Genomic DNA, 26431 nt, shown 5'->3' with positions numbered 1-26431 from the left:
TATTGCAACAGCTTTCTGCTGGCCCTAACTTCAGTAGCTAATCTAGACTTACATACCTCTAGTGTTATCTTTTAAAAAATACAAATCTAATTAGGTTATTCCCTTCCTCAAAGTCTTAACAACCACCCAGGAGAGACAGACTTATTCAAACTCCTTAGCATGGCATCTAAGAGCCTCTACAGTTTGGTTTTGATTTTGTAGTGATTTTTTGCCAATATTATGGTGTTTTTTAAAATTATTTTTAACATTTATTGTGAAAAGGATATATAACGCCCCCCCCCCCCAGTTTGCACACCCTATTTTTCCACTTTATCTGCTACTCCTTTCAGCATTAAGCCAGCACTCCAGCTGCACACAAAGGTCTGGGTCCTAGACTTTAAGCTTTGGGTCATGCTGTTTCTTCAACCTGGAATTCTTTTCTCCTGCTTTCTCCAGAAGCCTGGGTTTTTCTTACCCTTAATGGCTCTTCTTGAAACTTTCCCCAACTTCTCAGTTGGAATTAATTGTTCCTAAATTTGTTTGTCCCTTGAGAAACATTATTATTTTATGTCTTATATTATTAGTTAGTAGTTCACACGTCAGTCTCTCCTAGACTGAAAGTTCTGTAAGAGGGGGATCATAGAGTAGTACAAACCACATGGAATTTGGCAGTGAACAGACCATTAAAGGCCTAAGTATGCCACTTAGAAGCTACCGATCTTGAACAAGTCACTAAACTTTTTAAAATGTCGATTTTCTTATATGTAAGTTAAGTATAATGACAACAGCCTCACAGAGTTGTTATGAGGATCAAAGACCACTATGTATATAAAAACGTCTCACACATAGTAGGTGCTCAATAAATATTCTGTTCATCTCTGTACTCTCCATCTGGCACAGTATTTTGTAGGTAGAAAGGACTTCATCAGTGTTTGCTAACTGAATGAGTCAATATGTCCTGTTTGTGATTTTAAGAATTCTTAAAGCACACTCACAGGTCTGGATCCTACTGGAGGGCATGGAGGGTTTGCTGAACAGCTTTATTTTTTTTTAAATATATTTTTATTGATTTCAGAGAGAAAGGGAGAGAGAGAGATAGAAACATCAATGATGAGAGAGAATCACTGATGGCTGCCCCTTGCATGACCCACACCGGGGACTGAGCCCGCAACCCGGGCATATGTCCACCCTCAACCACTGAGCCATGCTAGCTGGGCGGCCGAACAGCTTTTATCATCACATTTTCTTACAATAATTCACGACTGGTTGTGAGAAAGCAATTACTTATTCTCTCTTGCAATGGTACATTTGCTTGGTGTCATGGGTATTCTTATTCTGGTTTTTATTTCTTTTAATGAATTTAATATTTTAATTTAATAACTTTATTTTAATAAATTTAATATTGTCATTGAAGCACAGATCTGCAAGGCCAATTTTTTAAAATATCTTTTTTATTGATTTTAGAAAGAGAGGAAAGGAGAGGGATAGAGAGAAACGTCGAATGACTGTCTTCTGCATGCCCCCTACTGGGGATCAAACTGGTGACCTCTTGGTTCATGGGTGGATGCTCAATCACTCGGCAGCAATGCCAATTTTGTCTACAATAATAGTATTCACAACACCCAATTTGAAAATAAAGTGACTTCCTTTTTAAATTGACATGCAAAGCCAAAAAAACAAAACTACAATATAGAAAATACCGGAACATTAGCTGTGCAAGCTGTGCCCCCTGAGGCAAATCAGTGAGCCCCTTTGGGGGTCAGTTTTTCTCTCTGCACATTGGGAATGATAATAATGGCTATTGTAGTGAAGTGTTGTCAGGATCAAATGAGATAGCTAGTAACACTGTGAGTACTTGGTAGTAGGTGTTCAATAAGTTAATTCCTCGTCTCCATTCTTCATTGCTCTTACAAAAGCCTACAGCATATGTGCTCCTCCATTATGAAGCATTTCAATAATTAAAAACTAAAGGCAGTTATCAAAATAAATAAACACGATGACAGTCATTTCTCCAGTCTCCTAGAGTCTGTGTCACATTTTTTTCCCCAATTATAGTTTTCTGCTAATCTACAAAGTTCAGAAATTCTCTGTGGGGTTTCCCAGCCACAGTGTGGATCAGTGAGGCTGCACTTAATTGAAAAACTGGATTTAATAAGGAAACAATAGTTATTGTGCCTTAAAGAGACCATTTTCCATGCTAATTTAGTCTCCAATGTGTTCTTTGTGTAAAAAGAATGTACAAGGCATGCTTTTTTATACTCCTATAGTAATTCTTGGTGGGCACATTTTTCAACATGCTTTATGATCGCCTAGGTTGATGTGTCTTTACATATTGATGCATGTTTAAACAATTACTGTGTGTGTGTCTGTGGATGAGAAAAATCCTATTTTAACCAATTCCATAGAGAAATGAGCCATTTACATTTTACTGAAATTTGGTTGTAACAAAGACGTTACTAAATAGCCATTCCCCAATGATGGGAAAGTAATGCCGAGCCCAATCGTAGGGCTCTCCCTTGCTGGGGTCCCCTGCATGCCTCCAGTCTACTTATGGTCACAAGCACCCAAAAACAGGCTTATAGGGAATCCGAATACAAAGTGACAAATCAGTACACAGAGTGACAAAGCCTAACCTTGACCCTCAGTGTTCATAATATGGTATTTTGTGGGCTGATATCTCTTCCTTGTTGACATGGATTCTTGATCCTTTCTTTGCCCTGACCTTTGATTCCTGCCTGATTCTTTATCTCACAGCTTCCTTTGAGTTTATCCTGTGCTACTTCTTGCCCTCAGGAACTACTTCCAATGCATTTTTGCCCACCCCACTATCAGGTTTGACTTCTTCTAACTCAGTGGTTCTCAACCTTCCTAATGCCACAACCCTTTAATACAGTTCCTCATGTTGTGGTGACCTCCAATTTCATTGTTATAAATTGAACATAATTAAAGCATAGTGATTAATCACAAAAACAATATGTAATTATATATGTGTTTTCCGATGGTCTTAGGCGACCCCTGTGAAAAGGTCGTTCGACCCCCCAAAGGGGTCACGACCCACAGGTTGAGAACCGCTGTTCTAAATGCTCACACCCTGGGTGCCTGTTCTCTCGTCTGGCCTCAGTTCATTGCTCCCTTCCACTTCACCCACAGGCCTTTGGGGCATCTGCTTTCATTTCTTAATCACCTTTCTGCTTCTCTCTTCTATCCTTATTTTGCATTTTCCATCTTACTTCCAACGTTACTCTCTCTTGGTTTAAGATCTCCTGAGGCTTAAACCCTATAAAGCTCTCTACGGAGAAGGATAAAGAAGGGAATATTTTTAAAAAGCAAATTGAGAGCATGAGGCTTTATTTGATGACAGCCATGACAACCAATATAGAAAGAGGGAGGGGTTTCTTGCTGATATGAGAGCACCTTGTTGATGTACAGGTAGATCTCTCAGCAGGAGTATCCAGTTAGGAAGCATGAAAGGAGGTAAGGAGCATCCCTGCTTGTGCAACTTCCTTCCTGCTTTTATTAACTTGTTTCTCACCTGAGGAAATACTCGGTTTCTGCCTTTATAAAAGGAAGTGTTTTCACATGTGGCCTAAACAATCATCTGAGTTTAACTTAACCTTCAGTGACCATGGGACCTACAGATCACAAAAGCTCCCATTAAGTAACCATCTTATCTGGGCCTTTAGTTGAACAGCTGAAAGTTACAATTTTTAAAAATACTTTAAATACAATTTTATATGTAGGGCATGACTAGAGATACTTGTCCAAATTGGAGATGCAATCATCAAATAGACTAGATCATCATTAAAGTCTCTTAAAATTTGGACTTTTCAATGAAGGTATCAGGGTTTTACAACACAAAAATTCTCACCAGCACACACACATAAAATACTTGTTCTGTCATTGTGCACACACTAATTCCTGGAAACTCTGGCGAATTAAACTTTCCATTTACTACCTCTTCATCTCACTACCTCCCCAGTTCTTACAAAATATTTCAGTTTTTTTTATTTTTTCCTAGTTTCAATAAAAGTTGAAAGAACCAGAACAGTTTTTGAGGTTCTATCTGAGTCACATACCAAGGCCTGAAGACAAAGATGAATAATTTAGGATTCCTGTCATCAATGAGCTCATAGTTGATCCAATAAAACAAATAATGGCCTCACATTATAGTGTTTTGATATTGGATCAGCTACATAAAAGGACCAGCTAACCCAGCGTGGGGGAACTGTGGGATGAGGTCACCAGAGAAGGCTTCCTGGAACAGGCGATGTTATCGCTGAGAGAAGGTCCATGTCTGGAGAGGAAGTGAGCTGGCCCTGCCACAAATCAAGAGTGAGAATGGGGGAATGGATACTAGATGGATTATATTGAATACAAAGTTACTATATCAGTGGATTTTAACTGTCCTCAGTTATAAGGATATTGCTGATCTATTCTTCAAGAGACCCTGTGAGGGATTCTGAAGTTAATCTAGTCCCAAAAAGATGAAGGTTGGAATTAAAGCAATGGCAATGGGTGGGGAAGTATAGACAGATGAGAGAAATTTATCTGATAGATTTAGTTAGATTTGCTGACTAATTAGTTATTCAGATATTAGAGAGAGAGAGAAGGGGTTAGGGATGACTTCAGGGGATTCTAGTTACAGTGGTTTTGTGCAAGTTTGGGGGAAAATATACTAAATGTCTGTGGACATGGTGTTTTTAAAATCCTGGCGAGATAGATGTGTAGAGATGACAAGTAGAGAGGTGATTACACAAGGCTGAGCTGGAGAATATTTAGGAGCCAAACAAAATATGGTACATGAATATAGAGTAATTTATAGGTTCTCTCTCTCTTCCTCTATCCCTCAACATCTATATATATATAAAATCCTAATATGCTAAGTGTCTGACTGGTCAACCTGCGGTCGACCGCTCGACCAGTCGCTATGACATGCACTGACCACCAGGGGGCAGACGCTCTGACCAGTAGGTTAGCTTGCTGCTGGGGTCCAGCTGACTGGGACTAGGTGAGACAGGCTGGACATGCCCTGGAGCCCTTCCACGGTCCCTCCCCAACCGGCTGGCCAACCTCTTGTGGTTCCTCCCTGGCCAGCCCCCATTGGCCCCAGTCGGGACTGGGCAAGATGGCCCCAATTGGCCCCAATCACCGGTCAGGCCGAGGGACCCCACCCATGCACAAACTTGTGCACCAAGCCTCTAGTAGATTAATAAGATGAAAGCAGAGAAAAATGTGATTATGACTCCTTCTTTAGAAACCCATCCATCCATCCAAAGAAATAATCTCATAACTGGACCTACAGTATTTAGTCTGACTTATTTTCCAAGATTTAGAAATAATTTTATCTGAATAAAGTTGTATTACTCTGGTCCTCATTATAAAGGGATCTAACATTTATACTTGAACTTAAATATGATAGAAATAAAAATATAATTTATAAAATATATAAGAAAAGTAAAGAAAAAAGCAGTCCCTAACTTTCTATTTTTAAAAAGGCATATAGTCTGCTAATAGTGACATGATATTCTAGTTGAAAACAAAGCTCAGTTTGAATAGATGCAACAGATGATTTAGAAATAAATCCTATTGATAGTTGTCATTTAGGATAAGCAAATCAACTAAGGTCTCAAGCAAAATGTAATCTAGAAGTAGAATATAATAACACAAGAAAAGAAGGGACTGTTATTTGTAAAGGATTTGATTTGTTACTTAATAAGCAGTTAAATTGAGAATTTTCTCATTCTCCAATTTTTCTTAATAGGGATCACCTACTTCCTTCAATTTCTGAGCTCTCTGATATCACTCTTTCTGATCATCCATTTTGGTTACCTTTATCTGAGCAAACAGACGAATAGCTCAATCATCTATGCATTGGCTAATGTGAGTGACTATGACATGAGAAGACATTATATAACAAACAGGGACACAAGCTGTAAATAGCCATTCCAGAACTGATTCAAGATTTGCTTAGAGGACCAGAGGAGCGCAAGAATCAAGTCAAAGATTTGAAATGCGAAGAAGCAAAAAACACCCAACCGGAAAAGCAAAATGAAAAAAGAATCCGAAAATACGAAGATAGTGTAAGGAGCCTCTGGGACAGCTTCAAGCGTACAAACATCAGAATAATAGGGGTGCCAGAAGATGAGAGACAGCAAGATATTGAAAACCTATTTGAAGAAATAATGGCAGAAAACTTCCCCCACCTGGTGAAAGAAATGGACTTACAGGTCCAAGAAGAGCAGAGAACCCCAAACAAAAGGAATCCAAAGAGGACCACACCAAGACACATCATAATTAAAATGCCAAGAGCAAAAGACAAAGAGAGAATCTTAAAAGCAGCAAGAGAAAGAAACTCAGTTACCTACAAGGGAATACCCATACGACTGGCAGCTGATTTCTCAACAGAAACTTGGCAGGCCAGAAGGGAATGGCAAGAAATATTCAAAGTGCTGAATACCAAGAACCTACAACCAAGATTACTTTATCCAGCAAAGCTATCATTCAGAATTGAAGGTCAGATAAAGAGCTTCACAGATAAGGAAAAGCTAAAGGAGTTCATCACCACTAAACCAGTATTAGACGAAATGCTGAAAGGTATCCTTTAAGAAGAGGAAGAAGAAGAAAAAGGTAAAGATACAAATTGTGAACAACAAACATGCATCTATCAACAAGTGAATCTAAGAATCAAGTGAATAAATAATCTGATGTACAGAATGAACTGGTGATTATAATGAATCAGGGACATAGAAAGGGAATGGACTGACTATTCTTGGGGGGGAAAGGGGAATGGGAGATGCGGGAAGAAACTGGACAAAAATCGTGCACCTATGGATGAGGACAGTGGGTGGGGAGTGAGGGCGGAGGGTGGGGTGGGAACTGGGAGGAGGGGAGTTATGGGGGGGAAAAAAGAGGAACAAATGTAACCTGAACAATAAAGATTTAATTAAAAAAAAAAAAAGACTTGCAACCAGGGGAGCAGTGAGCAGTAGCAGCTCAGCCTGGATTAACCCCCTGAACCTGTCTCCCAGGGCCCTTTTTCTCTGACTTTGAAGTGAGCTAGCAGCAGTCCCGTTTTGGCTCACTTCTGTCACTATGATTTTACTTCTCAGTGAGTTCATGCAGCCCACGTGGCCCACTTCTTTCCTATAACGTTTTTAAAAAGCTAAAGCAGCCCCACCTAAGCTGTCTCCTGCTGATTTTTCTATTCTAAGCCCTTCCCTCATTTCATTGTCCCCAGCTATAGTAAACGTACTCTCAAAATCAGCTGGACTTGTGTTGAAATCTTTCCTGCACAGAGTCAAGAACCCACACGCTGCTGCCGGGCCCAAGGCAGACCCATTCCAGGCCTGGGCGCCATCTGGTTACAGGCTTAGCATTAGAAAATAATTTGAAGGTAAGTTTTAATTTTTAAAAATTGAAAATAAGTTTTAATTTTAAAACGTTGAAGTCATAAGTTATTTTTTTTAATATTATTAAAATAGAACAGACACAGCCCCGTACTGGATATCTGTGACCCGAATCTCTGTGTTTTAGAAGCATCCCTCCTGTGTGCCATAAAAACTCCACATCAGAGTGCCTCGTTGCTAAAGTGGCTTGTTTAAAGGCCTAGAGAGGGAAAAATTATTAACAAAAGCATACACGAAGAGAAATGTGTAACTACAAAGCTCCAATGCTCCAAACCGATTGATGTAGAAAATGAAAATGTGAAGACATGCCTTTCATTGGGCTTATTATTTTCCATTCGGCTCCCTCCTTTGTTGTGGATGGCCTGACAGACTCATTGGGAAGGTAGAGTGCTCGCTGCATGTCTGCGGTGACACTCCAGGAGTCAGCAGCCTCACATTTCCTGCTGTTCTTGTTTTATAAAAAGGAGGTAATAAAACTCATCTCCCCCAAGCACCTGAGCGTGTGTGAACATACTTTGCCTTTGCTATCACAGTGACTATCATAGCTCACTCCCTGTTCTCTGAGAGAAGCAATTGCCTACTGTCCACTGATAAAGTCAAGTTATAAGTACCCATTATCAGTAAGTCCTTGGAGCTGACTGAAATCCATAAGAAATCCAAGGACAACAGTGAGCCAGATGTTTCTGAAGATCCAAAGGGCAGAGCCAACCTCTCAGGACAGTGAAGTGGGAGGCTACCTATTAGGTCATTTGAATGACAGAAGGTAGAACATCCTGCCCCATGGTGAAATATGATAGCAACCATCTAAGGTAGAAATTATAGTTTAACTTTAACCCTGCTGTTCGGCTTATGTACTTATTTGCTTTGTTTAACAATAGACAGGTTATTTTGATTTTCTGAATTATATAAACCATCCCATTCGATTAAATGCCTTGTTGATTGTAATGTGAATATCCCATGGGTTGTGGTCATACTGGTCTTAGAAAGCACATTTTTCCTTCACCTGGGAAGGACAGCACAGTTATCCCAAGGTCAGAGGACTCTAGACCCAAAACTGTAATTTAGATAACATGCCTAAGTTTAACCCAGGTTACCCAAGGGCTCTAGATAATGTGTATATAGCATGCTGTTTCTGCTTCTGTAAACTGCTTTTTGCAAACCAGATTCCTCATTCCAGACCCGAGGGCTCTAGATAATGTATTTCTGCGAGACCAAAAACTATAATTAACATGCTGCTTCTGCTTCTGTAAACTACTTTTTTGCAAACCAGGTTCCTCATTCCAAACCTTGAGATGTAATCAATACCTTTGTGATCTTTGCCTATATAAGTCTGGTTTTGCCACCATCTTATCACTATGAGATTTGGGAAATGGCCCCTCATAGTCCCGGATTGCAATAAATGTGACTCTTTAAAAAAAAAAAAAAAGATTTGCTTAGAGCCCTGTATATGCTCCCTTCCAAGATAATAGGGATAAAATGCCTAGAAAAATAAACTATATGTAGTAGGTGATCACTTATGTGCAGCTCTCCTTTTTTCACTCCAACCACTAACCACCCTCTCCTTGCAGGGAGTTTATCTTCTTATAGTTGTCCAGATACTATACTAACTCCATCTCTGTAATTTTTACATGAGAATCCCTCCTTATAATTATTTCTGCATTCTGTGAATTTAAATGATATCCTTGAGTGGTAGTAAAACTCTTAGTTCTCCAAAAGCAACAATAGATAATAGCTAATTTATCTATTGAGTGCTTACCATGTGCCAGAAAGTTCGCAGTAGTTTATATATATTACTTACTCAGACAATCATTCTATAAGGAAGTTGTATTAGTCCCTGTTTTACAGATGGGGAAACTGAACCACAGATCAATCAGATAATTGTGTCAAATGCAGGAGAGAAACATAGGCAGCCGAACTCCACAGCTTATATTTATAGCCAAACTCCACTACTACATATAAAATGTCAGTGTTTTCTTGAGTGATATGAGCACAGCAAATTTTGTGAGGTGTCCTGTATAAAGGTGCTGGAAATATCACACACAAAAATTTGCAGAACTCATTCGAAAAGTAAATGGTAGAGAAGTGGTGTTACAAAGAAATTGACTTACTTTTGCTTACTCCATTGCTTCTCAGTCTTTGAATCTTGAAACCTATTTTCATGTAGTCCCTAATAACATCTCCCCAGAACTGATATCTGTGGACAAGTCTTTGAGAAGTGTTCAGAATGGCCTCTTACCTGTGGCATTGAGAGATTTGGAGGTTCATGGCTGTCCCAGAGGACAAATTCAAAAGAATCTTCAAAGATTTCTCCACCAAAGTGACGATAGTAAATGATGCCATTAAACAGGTCCCTCTGAAGGAAGCCGGGGACAGGATAGCCTATTGGGTCCACAAAACACCAAATATTTTTGTAACCAACTGCAAGTGTTTGGGTATAAAGATATCGGATTTACCTCAAGTCTTCTCAGCATATCATGTTGTATGTACCTAAGGAATCTTCATACAAGCTTATACATAACAAAGCAGGAAAATTAAAGTTGTTACATCTGTCTTAAAATATGTGGATGAATTAGCATTAGAAAAGTCTTTTTAAGAAACATTGCCTTAAGAAACACTACTTGATCCCTATTTTGATGCTCCTGACTATTTTAAGAACTAGTTATGAAATTATTCTAACAAAATATAAGGAAATGTTATTCATGAAATTACTTTATCAAAAATCTACAATAAGCCAAACATCTCTCTTCAAACTTATTTGTTCTATCACTGTGCTCGGCTGACTTAATTTTTCCAAGTGAAATGATTACTTTCAGGCCCAGCTCTGGAACTTTCTGGATGCCCACCCTTGAATGAATCAACTTCAAGTCTCTAAGTCTCAAGCTTCCCATCTATAAAATGGGAATAATAATAGTATCTCACCTCATAAACTGATGCCCACCTTCGCACAAATATCTTAACTGCCCAGAACTTACCTATCAGTCCTGGCCCTGGCTTCTTCATGATCTCTCCAGCCTGAGGAGGTCTCGTGACATTAAAGAAGATGTAGTCATCGCTGGAGTCCATGTCTGAAGCTCTCAGCATGGAACCCTGGATCAGTATGGTCTGGCCCTCCTCCAGTTCAATAATAACATTATTGATGAGGAACGGCGGACTGTCATCTTTGGGCAGAATGTTGATGGGAAACTTATAGCGGATGCTGTGATGACCATCGAATATCCTGAAGACCACAAAGTCTTTGGTGGAGTCGCTGTCATCGTGATGATAGCGAACAACTCCAGCCTGCAGGTCAGCCACGGTGAAGAGAAAGCCTTTCCCCCCTGAAGGAGAGAGCAGAGATGGCACTGCCTGAGGGAGGGGCACAAGGGCAGCCCTTACAGGGAAAGCTGCACTAGGCAAAAGGGCACTGAGGAAAGGGGAGCAGCTGATACTTTCCTCTTTGGGAGAAACCACCTCCACAAATCAGGTTTTGAACACTGGTTGTAACAATTACTAGCTGTGTAGATTGGGCAAGGTATTTCATTTATTTGAGACTCATCTATAAAGCAGAAATAATGCCTACCTCATAGTCTCTAGTATGGATGGGAGAACTTAAACAAAAGTAAGCTGACAATGAATGCTAATTATTGTTTCACTCATTGTTATCAACCTACATGGCAGAACTTCTTACCGGTGTGGTCTCAAACCTCAACATCAGCACCATCTGTTAGAAATGCACGTTTTCAGGCCCTACCCTAGACCTACTGAAATAGAAATTTTGGAGGTGGGCCCAGCATTATGTGCTTTATTAAACCCTCCAAGAGTCGAATGCGTGCTAAAACTTGAGAATCATTGGCTTATTGACCAAGAGCTAAAGCTCTGGTATCAAATGGCCAAGGTTCAAATCCCAGTTCTGCCACTTACTAGATACATGACCTTAGACAAGTTGACTTCTCTAAGTCTCAGTTCCCCATATGTAAAGTAGGAATAGTAATAGTACCTCACTTCATAAAGTGGTATGAGATAAAGCATGTAGAATATTTTGCACCATATCTGGCACAAAGTAAATACTTAATAAATATTAGTACTACTTCCTGTATCCTCTGAGCCCAGCACATCATTGTCTTATGGGCCACTGCTCTCTCTATACTTCATTTCACAGTATTAATAAACATTGCTTCACTTTGTATAAACATTTATCATTCTTGATGGCAGGAGCCTCATTACTCTCCCCACACCATGTGTTTGTGTTAAAAACCTCACTGGAACCATGATTAAACACTAGCATAATGGATGCTACAAACTACTTACCCAATAGCCACTTACTGCTTCTTGCTCAGAACCAGGATCCCAGTTCTATTTGGAATGGCATGGGACTATTTTTAAAAAATCATGTCCCCAGACTCCACTGCATGTTGGGATAGCATGTGAGTTGGTAGGAGATATAAGTGAAAGTCATTGTCCTGGGACAAGTGGTTAAAGAAAGCAAGCTAGAAAGCAAGCTAAGATGGCATAACTCCTTCCTTCCTTCCTTCCTTCCTTCCTTCCTTCCTTCCTTCCTTCCTTCCTTCCTTCTTCAAATGCAGACCCAAAGCTAGAAGTGTAGGTGCCATCTTGTGAGCACCGACCTAGCAGAAAAGAGCATCTGGCATCATGGATATGGAATGCCACATCTGGACAACTTGTCACATGAGGGAAATATGAATTTTTAAGCCACTATAATTGAGTTTCCCTACATGCAGCTGAACATCCACCCTAACTGGCAGGCTCAGGCATAAGCTGACCTGGCACAGTCCTGGGATTAGACAGGAGAATTTATCATTTTATTTTTGATTTCAGAATTCCCTTATCATAAATGATGATAAATAAGAGCTCTCTTTCTGCTTTATAATTAGGCAAACTAAGAGGATAATTGAATTAAATCCTCTGAGCTCATTACCAGGAATGGACTCTATCATCATAAAGTATGGCTATTATTTTTATTAGGCTCATTAACCTTAACTACCATCCTTATAATTATAAATTCATTTATTTTAAACTATGGTAACTGCTCCTAATATCATAATAACATAATGATTAAAAGTATTTTTAAAAGCATGTTTTCCAATACATTTCTATGAGACAGAGAAATGAGAGGAAAATATTTTGTCTTCCTACTGGGATGAGATAATCAATTAAGGAGTATATTTAGAAGGAGCCCAATGAGGCATCTGAACTTTAAATAATGAGCTGCGCCTAAGGCAACCTAACACAAATGTTTCAAGATCTCTAGATTTGGGGGATATGACAATTCAGTTAGAAATGGGGCCCAAGAGATGCTGTGTGTATCCTGTTAAACATGATTTGCTTTTGGAGAAGTTTCTTCTCCAGCTCCTTGCTCAGTTACCAAGGTGGATCCTTCACCTCTTACTGTGAGCCGCCCGTGCTGCAGGCCGTCCACAGTGACCAGCTGTACAGCACGAATGTCGTCGTTGTCGACAACCTGAAACTGTTCCCAGGTGATGGCCCGAGACTGCCCTTCCAGGAGATTCAGACCTGCAAGACCAAACAAACATGTTCTATGACATACCAACACGCGTACGTTAAGACAAAATGAATGCATTTTAACTCACAAAACGAGCTGAGATTGTATTCTCAAAGCTTTTTCAGAAACTGGAAGTTAGCTTTTATTTCTAGTACTATTTTCACTTTCAGTACTATCACCTCCAATCTGGCAATTGGCTCCTCAGGACATATCCTTTAGAGACATGACAGTGCCAGACAGTAAACACCAAGGAAAGAACAGATGCTGTGCTCACAGTGGCCTCTAACGCAAAATGTCCACAAGGACTTTTCCAAAGGCCACATCCAGATATTTTGTGGGCACAAGCGGCAGAAGTACTTTTACAAATAAACCTGAGCTTTGAGCAACAGGGGTTTGAGCTGCACAAGTCCATTTATACAGACTTTTTCAATAAATACTGTAAATGTGTTTTATCCTCCTCATGATTTTCCCTTTTCCCCTTTCTCCTGTTTTCAGTGTAGGATTAGTGCATGCAACCTGCCTCAGTAGCTGTTGCTAGGGAACCTGAGCTAAGACATACAGCATATTTAAGGGAAGGAAGAGAGGGAAGGAGGGAGTGACAGAGGGAGGGAGGGAGGGAGGGAGGGAGGGAGAAGTAGTACATATAAGGAATCTCTGTGACTGGTAATAACAATTTTGAAGCCAAGAGTGTACAGTATGGCTCAGGACAAGGCATCACAAGGAACACAGCAAAAGAGCAAGCAAGAAGACTACAAGTATATATAGCACAACATTAACAGTGGCGATGTCTGCACGGGGAGGTAATAAATGATTTTGAAGTAATAAATTATTTTATTCATTTATTACTATATCATTCATTTTTTCTTGATCATTCATTACTATTCATTCTTTCCTTTTATTATTTATTGTACTTTCCAAGTTTTTAACAATGAACACATAAGTTCATAAGTAAATTTTATTTTATTTTAAAAAACGGAGTCTAATGTCCAGAGTAGCCAAAACCAGATTTGGAGCTCTCTTAACAAGCCTGATCACACATAAATATACAGACTATTAAGTCTCTATGATCATGTAATAATCTACTTAACTAAACTACAGGACACCAATTCCTTCTTTTCATTATCCCTCTAACAGAGGTAGATGAGACACAGAGTCAAAATTATAAATGAAGGTTGCTCAACCAATGTTATCCATCTCTACTGAAACTCATGTGTGCATGCATATACTACCCACATGCGCGCGCGCACACACACACACACACACACACACACACACACAGATTTATTTAAGCTGCCACCAGAGGATTTAAATCAGACACAGATATGATCCCCTTAACAAAACTTAGCATCACCGCTTATAAGTATGTTTTGAATACTATTGATGGGATTAATGGGAAAGAATAAAATCTTCATTTATGTTCTACATTTACATTTGACCTAAATCTATACATTGCACTGTAAGTTCAATTAGAAATGAGAGGCAGAGTAAAGCCTTCATTTAAAACAAATTAAGCCGTTTATGCTCTTCTGTATGTATTGTGGTTTCCAAGCAACACAAATTAACAATAAGACAAATGTATGCCTCCCTTCTATCCCTCTGAACAATTTGAGTTGGAGACCTTTTCTCTCTCAGCCCAACTGGAGCTCAATATCAGACAGTCACTTCGTGCCTCTGTCAGGTGAAAGTTGTCCTAGCTTATCTCCTGCCGAGGAAAGAACTCAGGAATCCTGGATTCAAGCTTCTCACCCTTCACAGTCACTTCGTGCCTCTGTCAGGTGAAAGTTGTCCTGGCTTATCTCCTGCCCAGGAAAGAACTCGTCTCCAGGACTCAGGAATCCTGGATTCAAGCTTCTCACACTTTCAGTAGGAAAAACAAAATGAAACCAACTATCTGATGCCTGGACTGGACTGAGTTTCAGTTGCCTCGTGTGTGAAATGGGAATAAAACTGCCTTTCTTTCCTGGCACATGTACTTTCTTTCTTCCCTTCAGGGCTGGGTTGCTTGACATCCTGCACTGAGCTGCACCTGTGTTCCAGGACACGCGTGGGGCGTTTGTGTCTGACGTTCTGACGGAGATGTGGACGGTAATTGGCGTGCTCCTTTCAAAGAAGAAGTCGTATACCTCCAACTCCACCTGTAAGCAAACAGTTGCATATGAGCCACACATGGAGATGTTCGAGCATAAAATACCTTCACAACACAGACGGAGGCTGCTGCTGCCTGATCTCCTTCATGACAGCCTAATCTCACCGTTTCAGGCTCTAGATCTTGCTGCTTAGTTTATAATTTTTAAATTTTCTTCTCAATAAAAGAATTCTTAACCTGAAATAAGCAAACATGCTGAAAAAGTGTCCCTGACTTTGCTCAACATCAAACCAATGGAGCCTCTCTCAAAGGTATAGGGTCTAGAGCAGTTCTCAACTAGGGGTGATGTTGTGCCCCCGGGGGACATTTGGGAATGTCTGGAGACATTTCTGGTCTCACACTTGGGTGTGTGTGTGGAGGGGGTGCTCCTGGCATCTAGTGGAGAGAGGGATGAGGTGTGCTGCTAACATCCTTCCATGCACAGGACAGCCTCCATGACAAAGAATTACCTAGTCCAAATGTCACTGCCACTGCTGTTGAGACCCGGATCTAGCGGCATCTATACCAATAGCCATACTGTTAAATATCCAGATTTAACTTGCTCCTGTTAAATCCATAACTACTAAGTGGGGCTATATAAGTTGTGAGCCTTATTAGGTGATATGTGTGTGTCTCCGCAGGTGTTGACAGAGAAGGATGAGGGAAGAGGCAGGAATGGAAGACACACTGCCTACTTTGGAAGGACGTGTGGTCCATCTGAGAGGATAAGAGCAATGATCAGACAGCAGCATGTCAGCCACTACAACATAACAGAGGAAACAGCTTCAAGGGAACGGGCTGAAAATGAAACTATACTGAGGAGGGAGAAGTACTTTTGCAGGTGTAATGTAAATATTAGGTTGAACCACATGAAATTGTATGTTATGTGCTCACTAAGAAACTCTTCTCAAATATATGTGATACCCAATAAAATGAGTTTGAACTTCCCAAAGAGGTGAACGTGACTGGAAAGTAGACTGACCTTCACCCAGAGAAGGTCAGCTGGCTCAGGGGCTCTGACCAAAGCTCCGCCCTCAGTAGTCCCACCCCAGGTGGCTGAGTGAGCAAAGTTCTGCAGAGATAGATGCAGGGCTTCCCGCCCACAATATTGGAACAGGGCGTAGTCCCCACTGAAATAAGTGAGCTACCTTCTAACAAAAATATCACAGATTTGAACGAAGGCTGCATTGAGATTCTATGACACAATGCCAGAAAACGCACACAGGAAGCAGCAGAGGAGCAGCGCTTTATTTATGAGCTGCAGGTAAACCCGGTGGCTAATGAGAAATTACTTCATAATATGGAAGGAATGAGGGGCAAGGACAGGAAAGAAACAAAAGCTTCCACTTACTTTTATGACATGAAGGAAATCAAAGCAAAGGGCAAAACGCAGCCCTTACAGTCTGAAGTCTTTTGTCTGCCCTTAGGACTAAATGCTGCAAATGCCAAAATTAGATGGCGGACAATGTGGTAACCCCAGGGACACTCATTTTCCTTAATAAACCTGAACTCAAGTCTGTATCAATCTGCTCATTTAAATTTCAGCTTGCTGGTGGGTTTTTAAGTATGGGAAGGGTTATTATGTGCAAGCCTGTAACCAGCTGTTCTCTACTCCCTTTGAATACAAAGCAAGAGGAAAGAGGCTGAGGTGGGAGCTGGAAAGATTTAGATTAAATGGAAAGAAGACTTTCCTGATGGAAAGTGTAGGATAGTGAAATTAGTCATCATATGAGACTATGGAATCGCCTACTCCAAGTCAGTGTTATTAATCAAAATTAAGGACCCCAGTAAAACACTTGTGCAAAGAAAAAAGAATTTAAAATTAATAAAAAAATTATTTAAAAAAATTATAAACAAAACTCATCTCTAACTTCAATGGTCTATGTGTAATGCAGTCTGAAGTCTGAAGTCTTTTGTCTGCCCTTAGGACTAAATGCTGCAAATGCCAAAATTAGATGGCATTCTCACCCTAGTGAGAAATCATACATATCAAAGAACATTTGCCTAGATGAAGTAAGGCACCTCACTTCTGGGTGAGAAGACTATTATGGTGTATCTGGAAGTTATCTGACACCTGGCTGTACAGGCTGTTGAGGGCAGCAGAGTTCCTGGGCCAAATGTGGCCCTTAGAAATATTTCGTAGCTGGCACAATATATTTAAAATGTTTAAATGTGTTTTCTATCTTTAAAAACTGGAACATTTTTACAAAGAAATTATAGACGCCCAAGTTTTCTTGGCAAACAAGAGCTAGAACAACTCTAGGCACCTCTGGATCAGCTGGAGCTGAGCTGCAGCTGCTTCAAAAGGCACCAGCTCACTCCTCAGTCCCCCACAGTGTCCCTCCAGGAGGGTTTGCTTATCTGCATCACTAGCCTGGCTCCTCTGGGCATTCCAGTTTGCACCCAGATGGACAGTGATTGCTTCTCTTCTGGGGCAATGAATATACACACTCACCTGAAAGCGAAGGGAAGGGGCTTTGTAAGTAAGTCTGACCACCAAATAGGCTAGAAGTGTTGTCTTCCTTCCTTCTTACCTCGTAATGTCTCCTTTCCGAATGGCTGCTGTTTGGTGGCTGATAGGCAATCTGCATGTCCCTGAGATCTTTCCAGGTGAATGAGGAGACGGGTCTGGTGTGATCCCACAGGTGAGTCACAAAGCCCTGCAGCGGGGCTTTAGTAATGTTGAACACCAGCAAGGGTTTGGGGGTCTCATCCTCTTCACAGTCCAGAACTGAGGTAGTCAAAGAGGTCAGGATGAACTGGTCCACTTCCAGAACAAACATGGCCATGAACGCCGCCCTCGGAACCTGGTTGGGAATGCCAGCTCTGATGTAGACGGGCAACCACGCACTCTCTGACTTTTGAAGGAGAAAGACAATATGAAGGGGAGAATGGTGTGAATAAAGCTGGAACACACAGGGTGAGCAGTGTGACATTTAACATACAACCACAACCTGGAGGGTGTATCTGGAAGTTATCTGACACCTGGCTGTACAGTAAATCATTGGGGGAGCTTCTGACACATTCTGATGCCCAAGCTCCCTCTCCCTGTAATTTAATTGTCTGAGGAGGGAACCAGAAAACTGGCATTTTTTTTACAATGAACTTTTATCGATTTCAGAGAGGAAGGGAGAGATAGAAACATCAATGATGAGAGAATCATTGATCAACTGCCTCCTGCATGCCCCCCACTGGAAATTGAGCCTGCCACCTGTGTATATGCCCTGACCAGGAATTGCACTGTGACCTCCTGCTTCATATGTGATGCTCAAATACTGAGCCATGCTGGGTGGGTGAAAAACTGTCATTATTAAAGCTGTCTGGTGACTAATATATAGCCAGTGTTGAAAAATGGCACCCACTTTCGCATCAGAAAAAACTGGGCTTTTATTCTATCTCCACCACTTATGATCTATCTGCATGACTTTAGACAAGTTATTTAACTCCCAAATCTCACTTCCCCCAGCTGTAAAATGGGAATGCTAGACCCCCAAGTACATGACAGGAAGTGCCCCCTCACTTCCTGTCATGCAGCTTTAAATCAGGCAGGGGCAGAATGAGGGAAAATGAACTGAAAAATGGTTACCAGTTTTCTAGTTTGTTAAATCCCTGGGTCTCCAAGTGAGAAGCAGATAATAGGAATTGCAAGTGACCACTCAGGCTAGCAACACACCCTCCTCAAATGAGAGAGCTGCGAGGAAGGGGCCCTCAAGCAGGGGGTCTCCAGAGGAACCGTGAATGTGCATCTTGGGACCTGAGGTAGCATCAAGTGCTACAGGCGGAAGCATCCTCCTAGCAGGAGATGCTGGTTATCATAGGATGTGATGTTTCCCACTGTTGAGAGCACCAGGCTCGATGATCAGAGTCAAATTGGTTTAATAGTGCTGAACACTGGCTATTGAACAATGAGTGTTATTCTGTAGAAAACAGAAAGTTAAAAATGCAATCTGGGGGGAGCTCTGTCTCAACTGAACTTCCAATAAGAAAAATATCAGATTTAAAAGTGAATGTGAGACAGGTACAGTGGGCAGAGTTTAACAAACCCTCTTACCCACTGTAAGAATATGAAAGGGTTGAGAGGTAAGAGGAAGAGAGCTTGTTAGAGAGAGGAGGGCTGTGTTGTGCGGAGTCACTCCCCTGACACCCAAAGCCACACAAAGAGGAAGGGTGGGGCAACCCTACGTCCCTTGTCTCAGGTGTCAGAAGAGCAGTTTCCTTGAGACCAGCCTTCACATGTGTCTTTTACAGGTGGGAAACACAGAGGGCTGATGCTGGGCTCAGACCTGAGGAAGCTACGTGCTAGAGGCAGGAGAATAATGGTGACTGTGCTGGGCTCAGCCTACTGTCCTTGTGTGTGGCCGGAAATAATACAAGAATGCTCCCAGATATAAGCCAAGGAGGACAGAGAGTTGGTCTGGGGTCACCCTGGACCCTGACCGTTAGGGTGCATCCTTGAAAGGCCAAGAATCCCCGCAGCAAGAAGCTGGAGGTGGCAATCATATCCTAGGAGCTGCAGGAGGAATTTCAAGTGCCCACTCAGGCCAGAAATGCATCCTTCAGAGACGAGAGATCTAGGAGGAAGAGGCCTCCATTAAGGGGTGTCTCCCAATGAACCATGAAACTGCCCCAGAGACAAAGGAGCAGCTTGAAACATCTGCCAGACTCAGAGAGCACAAAGTCAGCATAGTGGCTGATCAAATAAGATCTCTCTCCAACACTCCCACCAAACCACCTGCCCCACAGCCTGGACGTTCAGAAACTAGCCAGCAATGCGCTCTAAAGAAGAGAGCCCTGCAAGAAACAGGGAAGACAATCAGCACCCCTCATGCGTGGTTTATGAAGACAAAAAAATATATTCACCTGCCATTTAAAAATCTATCTGAAGATTCATCATTTGAAAATTCAAAAATGGAGAAATCACCATATAAAAGGACTGGTGCTGAACAATATGACCAATTAAACCTAGAGTTAAGTCTAAATAAATGTTATTTTAAACATGCTAAGAAAATGAATACAAATGTCAAAAGAGCTTACTTGAAATAGAAGATGTAAGAAATAACACTATGTATGAAACAATAAAATATAACAATCATATGCTAGAATTAAAATTGCAGATTATATAAACAAAACCTGAGAGGTGAGTAACGGCCAGGAAAGAGGATAACTAGGATCAATCCTTATCATCTATAGGAAGGAGCCAGTGAGCTTGTCATTTTTTTAGTTTAAATATTAAAAACATGGGTTAAATAATTTTTTTTAAATTTAAAATTTAATCCTGGTAAAACACAAAGTGAGATAAAGGATTTCCAAATAAGTACAGATAAAACCAGAGAAAATTTAGCCTGTCTTGTAAGGCAGTTTTTAAATAAGCAACGCAAAAAAACAAAAGGAAAAAAACACCTTTATATATATATTATTACAAAAATCTAGCTTATATTCCTTTCTTTAAGACAAATATTTTGAAGCTAAATATCCAATTATGTGTGTCTTGCACAAGAAGCATTTAAAATAAAATTATATACAAAGGTTAGAAGTAAAAGAATGATCCAAAGTTATCATGTAAGAAAATAAAAAAGCAAAAGTGACCATATCAATTTCAAAGAAAGATAAATCCAAGGCAAGAAGCACTAAAACAAAACAAAACAAAACAAAAAAAACAGAGTGGGCAGTTGATATGATAATTTATACAAGACAAGGCTTCTGATAAGCATCATTATATTTAATATTATTCTGGCCAACTCAGTGGAGAAGAGACCAGAAATAACAGGAATAATTACTGAAAAAGGAAAGATAAAATTATCATGATTAGTAAAAGATATAATTATGGTTTGTAAAGGCCCAAAGAATTAAAACGTTCTTAGAATAATTGAATCCAAGAAAAAAAAAAACCAGAGAGAAGAAAATTATACCAAAAATATCGCTTTCCTATTTTTCATCAGTAACCAATTAGAAGATATAATGGAGGGGAGAGAGCCTATTTGCAATAAGTTTACAAAAACAAACTGCCTAGAACTGGCTTTCATAAGTGTGGTCAACTTGCATGAAGAAAACTGCAAACTTTAAAAAGACATATCAAAGAACATTTGCCTAGATGAAGTAAGACACCTCATTTCTGGGTGAGAAGACTAAATACAGTAAATCTTCTACTGTTCCATTTCTTCCCTAAATAACTTGTAGTTTTAATTGAATCCTGATAATAATACATAGGGGCTTATTTTTAAACTAACATAAATGATTTAATTATTTATCTGGAACTAAGAATAGGTGAGAATGAATAAGAAAGTTTTGTAAAGGAGTGATGAGGAAGAACCTGCCTGTAAAATATTAAAGTGTATTATAAACCCATTATATTTAGAATAACACAGAATTGACAATGCAATAAATAGGCAAATCTAAGAACAAAAGAGATAGCTTTGAAGTAGTATCTTTCTATCCCTTAAAAGAATCATTGAAAATCAAGGTTAACAGGTTAATTATTCAACAATAGTGTTGAAAATTTTGGCTACTTGGAAAAAACTCTTCCTGTGTTTCAAAATATAATAAAATTTATTGCAAGTGGATTAAAGAGGCAAACATAAACAAGAAAACCTTTAAATTTTTAGAAAAAATTATCGGTAAAATAATTTGATAAGTATAGACTTACACAAGCATAAAAATATAAAATTTTAAATAGAGCATAAATTTAACTCCATAAAACAAAACTAACTTTGGTGTGCATGTTTCCCCACTGTGTGTGTGTGTGTATCTAAAAATGGTAGAAATATAGATAGTTTTACTTCCTATTTTGCTTTCAGTGTTTTTTTTAAAAATACTCTTTGCAGTGAGCATATTAACTTTATATTCATAAGAGAATCTGTTGTATGACATGCCAAATTGACTATGGAATAGGTTAATTCTAAATAAACTAAGAAGGTGCTTTAAAGGGGTCAACTCCCAATAAAACTGATCTGAAAATATAAATAAAGCTCTAACTCAGTATAGAAAGAAAAAAGAAGAAAAATCAATCAAGTAAAAAAAAAAAGGGTCTACTTTTTTTTTTTTATGGAGCTAAGAAAGCATTAAAAGTAAAGGAGTTTCACATCAAAACAAGCAGAAGACATCCCCTAGTAGTTAGGAGACCTAGAGTTTAGTCTTGGCTCAGCCATAAATGAGCCGTGTATGTTTGGACAAGGTATACAATTCCTCTGGCCACAACTATACAATAAGATGGGCTAAACCAGTTACTTCAAACCTGGCTGATGACCAGGTTTTTTTACTGGGTGGCTTTTTAACTGGCTTTTGTGTGGTGCTTACTATGTGCCAGGCTTTATAAATATTACATCATTTAATTCTCTCAATTATTCTAAAAAGTAGGTATTCTTACCCCCATTTTAAGATGAAAGAAATAAAGCATAAAGTTCAAAGTCACACAGCTAGACCTTTGAACCCAAACCATCTGTGCCCAGCATCATGATCTTAACTATTAAATGTTAGACTCAAATCTACCTCAAAGTTTTTCCCAAATCTCAATTCTAAAATTTTCTGATCCTATTTTATCATTTCCTTATTATATCATGTCTTATCAATTCCTGAGGGATAATAATGTTCAATGTATGGATCACAGGAGAAACCTAGTGAGAAATCATACTGTGAGCAATGATGGTCTTTCACCAATATAATCTTGGACCATTGAATATCAGCAAAAAATCCAAACTGTTCAGATGGTACACAGTCTCCTCAACTACCCAAATAAATAAATCATAGAGTACATGAATCGGTAGAGTAGCATGTTAAATATTTCAGATAAGTTGATTCCACTTTATGTCATCATTTCAATGTGAAGAGAACAAGAGGAGGAAAGGGCAGGAGAGTTTAAAAGAAATTGGAAGATGGAGGAGGCTGTTGGAGGCCTGTCTCCTTGAGGATCCAGTCCTCCACCTCAAAATCCGAAAGAGTGAAAAGGACGTAATCTGCTACAGGCATAACAGAGGGGCTGAGGTCCCCTCCCTCCCAGTTTCCTGTGGCCTCACAGAGTGGGTATGTGGACCCTGATTTTCTCTAACAGCTGAAAAGTGGTTCTAATAAAGAAGGGGGAAGTGAGGCATCCAAGAGGTGTTACAAAAGGTCAAATGACAAGCTGAAGACATGGAGGGGGGAGAGGGGAAGAAGGGAAGCATGAAACTGGTCCCAGTCCAGAGATAGAAAACAGCCAAGCTGTTTAGCTGGTACACCGTCACCCCAGCTGTTTATACTGATGTTATATCCAAAAGCCTCTGTTTCAAGCACTTACTGGCAGAATAAACAAGCCTACAGTTCTAATGAGTCACTTAACAGTTCCACCCACAATGCCCAGAAACTCTCCCTGACATGGGAACCAACATGAACACCCCCATGGACCTGGCCCTCTTTTTGTGGATCAGCTGGAGACACAGATACATAACCCAAACTCTACCTTGTATACGATCTTACTCCTGCTATCTGTGAGGTCCAGTCGGATGGAGATATAATCAATGTTGGGAGAAGGAGGGTCCTTATGTTGATACCGAAGCCCCATCAGCAGGAACTCCTCACAGCTCACCGTGAGACTTCCTATTTTCTTCAGTCCCAGGGCACAGCTTCCCCCTGGACACCTGAGTTCTGTTCCCAGCTCTGGAATGTATAGCGCTGAATTAAGATAGTCATTTGAACAATGTGAATGTAAAATATAAAAGCCAATCCTCCCTCCTGGGGATATTTATTCCCTCTAAGTGCCCCCAAGGATGCTCATGTGTACCCTCCAATCATTCACTGAGTGGGTTGTTATTATTCTTAAAGCCTGTAATTTCCTTCACTAAAAAGAATAGTTGACCAGTTGTCTCATGAGATCCTTGCCCACCAGAAGACACACTGAGAGAAAAAAATAATAAAATGCATTTTCTGATGCTTGAACATCTCTGATAAACAAGCCAGCGGCTCACTGTAAGCCTTCCCAGGTCCAGCCACAGTCTCCCTTTACAGCTCCCACTTCCATGGGTCCATCATTCAACCTCTATTAGGCTGATCTACACACTGACATTCTCTCCCCGTCATGCTTATCACACACTGGAGTCCCTGCATACCTTTCCAGGTCCATTTAGTCTTTTAGTGAATTTCCCCTTAAGCATTCTCTGACCACCTGAACCAACCTGCTCTCCTCCACTGAAAGCCATAATCATCTCAATAACAGTCTTCCTGTCATTTTTTTAGTGGCCTTCTATATATTTCTCTAAAGTACAAAATGGATACTTTACTTCTTAACCAGAAGATTGAATGCAATAACATGTGTAAACATGTCTTTAGCTGTAAACTGCTGTCCAGATTCAAGTGTTGCTATGACTATGATTACCCCTTATATTTCTTGGTCTTCCCATAATGCCTAGAGCACTATTAGCCATATAGGAGTTGTCCAAAATATCTTGATTAAATGAATAACAGAAGAAAATGATCTATTAACTCTTCCTGATTTAAACCATGGCTGCTGCCCACCAGCTCTACCTGCTTATCCTATATAATAAATAGGTAATATGCAAATCGACCAAATGGCTGAATGACAGGTCCCTATGACACGCACTGACCACCAGGGGGTAGACGCTCAATGCAGGAGCTGCCCCCTGGTGGTCAGTGTGCTCCCACAGGGGGAGCTCCGTTCAGCCAGGCTCACGGCTGGTGAGCACTAAGGATGTCCAACTGATGGCTTAGGCCTGCTGTCAGTCGGACATCCCCCGAGGGCTCCCATACTGCGAGAGGGCACAGGTCAGGCTGAGGGACCGCTCCCCCCAAGTGCACGAATGTCGTGCACCAGGCCTCTAGTAATCTAATAATACTTAATGAATACACCAGTTACTCTTACTACCACTGTCATTGCTGCTGTGAATAACAGCTGACAATTCTTGAGCCATACTGTGTGAAGTACTATGTGCTCATTTACTCCATCCTTATACAACCCTATGGAGCAGCTATTATCCTTGCCCATTTCATAGAGGCTTGTACAGGTTAAGTAAAATCACACAGGAAATAAATAGCAAAGGCAGTTTTCAAACTCAGATCTCTTTGACTCCAAAGCCCCTACTCTTAACCACTGCCCTACATTTTTTCAACCAGCTACACATTATACTGAGCCAAACTCTCTCATAGTGGAAGATGACCATTTACAGATATTGTTGTCAGTTTTAGTAACCCTCAGATAATTATTAAAACATTTCGTACGAGACTTAGGGAAAAAACTGTGTGGCTGATCTCCACGAGGTTCTTCTGGCCCAGGCTCTACCATAACCACCTGGCCGTGGGCTGGCAGCCAAGTGCCCACAGGGTCCAGATGGACCGTACACTCCAGGCTGGGCGTCCTATCATAATCAAATCTAAGCAGGTTCTTATCAATGGCTCGGGACAGGCCGTAGAATTCAGACACCTCCAGGACATTGTTACTCATACGGATGATGTTACAGTCTGGTTCCAGGAGATAGACCCGCAGGATAAAGGTTTCTGTGAAAGTGTCTGTCTCAGTAAATCTGTGGGGAAAACAAAGCAAAGGCAACATTTATTGGTGCTCAGGTACTTTTTTTTTCCATCCCCAATATCCCCTTTTATTTTATTTTTTAAAATAATTTTTATGTTTCAATTACAGTTGGCATACAATATTATGTTCATTTCAGGTATACAACAGAGTGATTAGACCTTCAAATAAGTTATGAAGTGATGACCTCAATAAATATATTACCCACCTGACACCATACAGTTATTACAATATAATTGACTATATTCCCTATGCTATACTTTACACCCCTGTGACTATTCTGTAACTACCAGTTTGTACTTCTTTTTTAAAAAAAATATTTTTTATTGATTTTTTACAGAGAGGAAGGGAGAGAGATAGAGAGTTAGAAACATCGATGAGAGAGAAACATCAATCACCTGCCTCCTGCACACTCCCCACTGGGTATGTGCCAGCAACCAAGGTACATGCCCTTGGCCGGAATCGAACCCGGGACCCTCAAGACCACAGGCCGACACTCCATCCACTGAGCCAAACTGGCTAGGGCCAGTTTGTACTTCTTAATCCCTTCACCTACTTCACCCATCTCCCCAACCCTCTCCCATCTGGCAACCATCAAAACGTTCTCTGTATCTGTGAGTCTGTTTCTGTTCTGCTTATTCATTTGTTTTGTTTGTTTTAGATTCCACATATAAGTTAAATCATATGGCATTTGTCTTCCTCTGTCTGACTTATTTCACTCAGCACAGTACTCTCTCAGTCCTTCCATGTTGTTGTAGATGGCAAGAGTTCATTCTTTTTTATGGCTGAGTGATATTATCTAATACATTTAAAAAACAGATGATAAACTTATAACTAAGCAGCTGCTCATCAAAAAGAATAATTTTACTGAATTTTGGGACATATATTCCTCCAAATTCTCATTAAGAATT

General features: G+C 40.2%; 1 protein-coding gene across 1 annotated transcript in view; it reads right to left on the bottom strand.

Moving 5' to 3' along the window:
* The window catches only part of FREM1 (FRAS1 related extracellular matrix 1), a 155645-nt gene that overhangs the window by 100703 nt on the left and 28511 nt on the right, over window positions 1-26431 (bottom strand). Inside the window, exons 4-10 of the mRNA XM_005869602.2 lie at window positions 25214-25515; window positions 23442-23638; window positions 17545-17868; window positions 14912-15020; window positions 12765-12896; window positions 10358-10702; window positions 9622-9764 (exon numbers count right to left, since the gene is read on the bottom strand). Coding sequence (XP_005869664.1) covers window positions 9622-9764; window positions 10358-10702; window positions 12765-12896; window positions 14912-15020; window positions 17545-17868; window positions 23442-23638; window positions 25214-25515 — 1552 coding nt within the window. The remainder of the gene's footprint in view (window positions 1-9621; window positions 9765-10357; window positions 10703-12764; window positions 12897-14911; window positions 15021-17544; window positions 17869-23441; window positions 23639-25213; window positions 25516-26431) is intronic.

This window comes from Myotis brandtii, unplaced genomic scaffold (assembly GCF_000412655.1).
Source record: "Myotis brandtii unplaced genomic scaffold, ASM41265v1 scaffold30, whole genome shotgun sequence".
Lineage (NCBI taxonomy): Eukaryota > Metazoa > Chordata > Mammalia > Chiroptera > Vespertilionidae > Myotis > Myotis brandtii.
The sequence above is the reverse complement of the archived record's forward strand: the minus strand, read 5'-3'. Positions and strand labels throughout refer to the sequence as shown.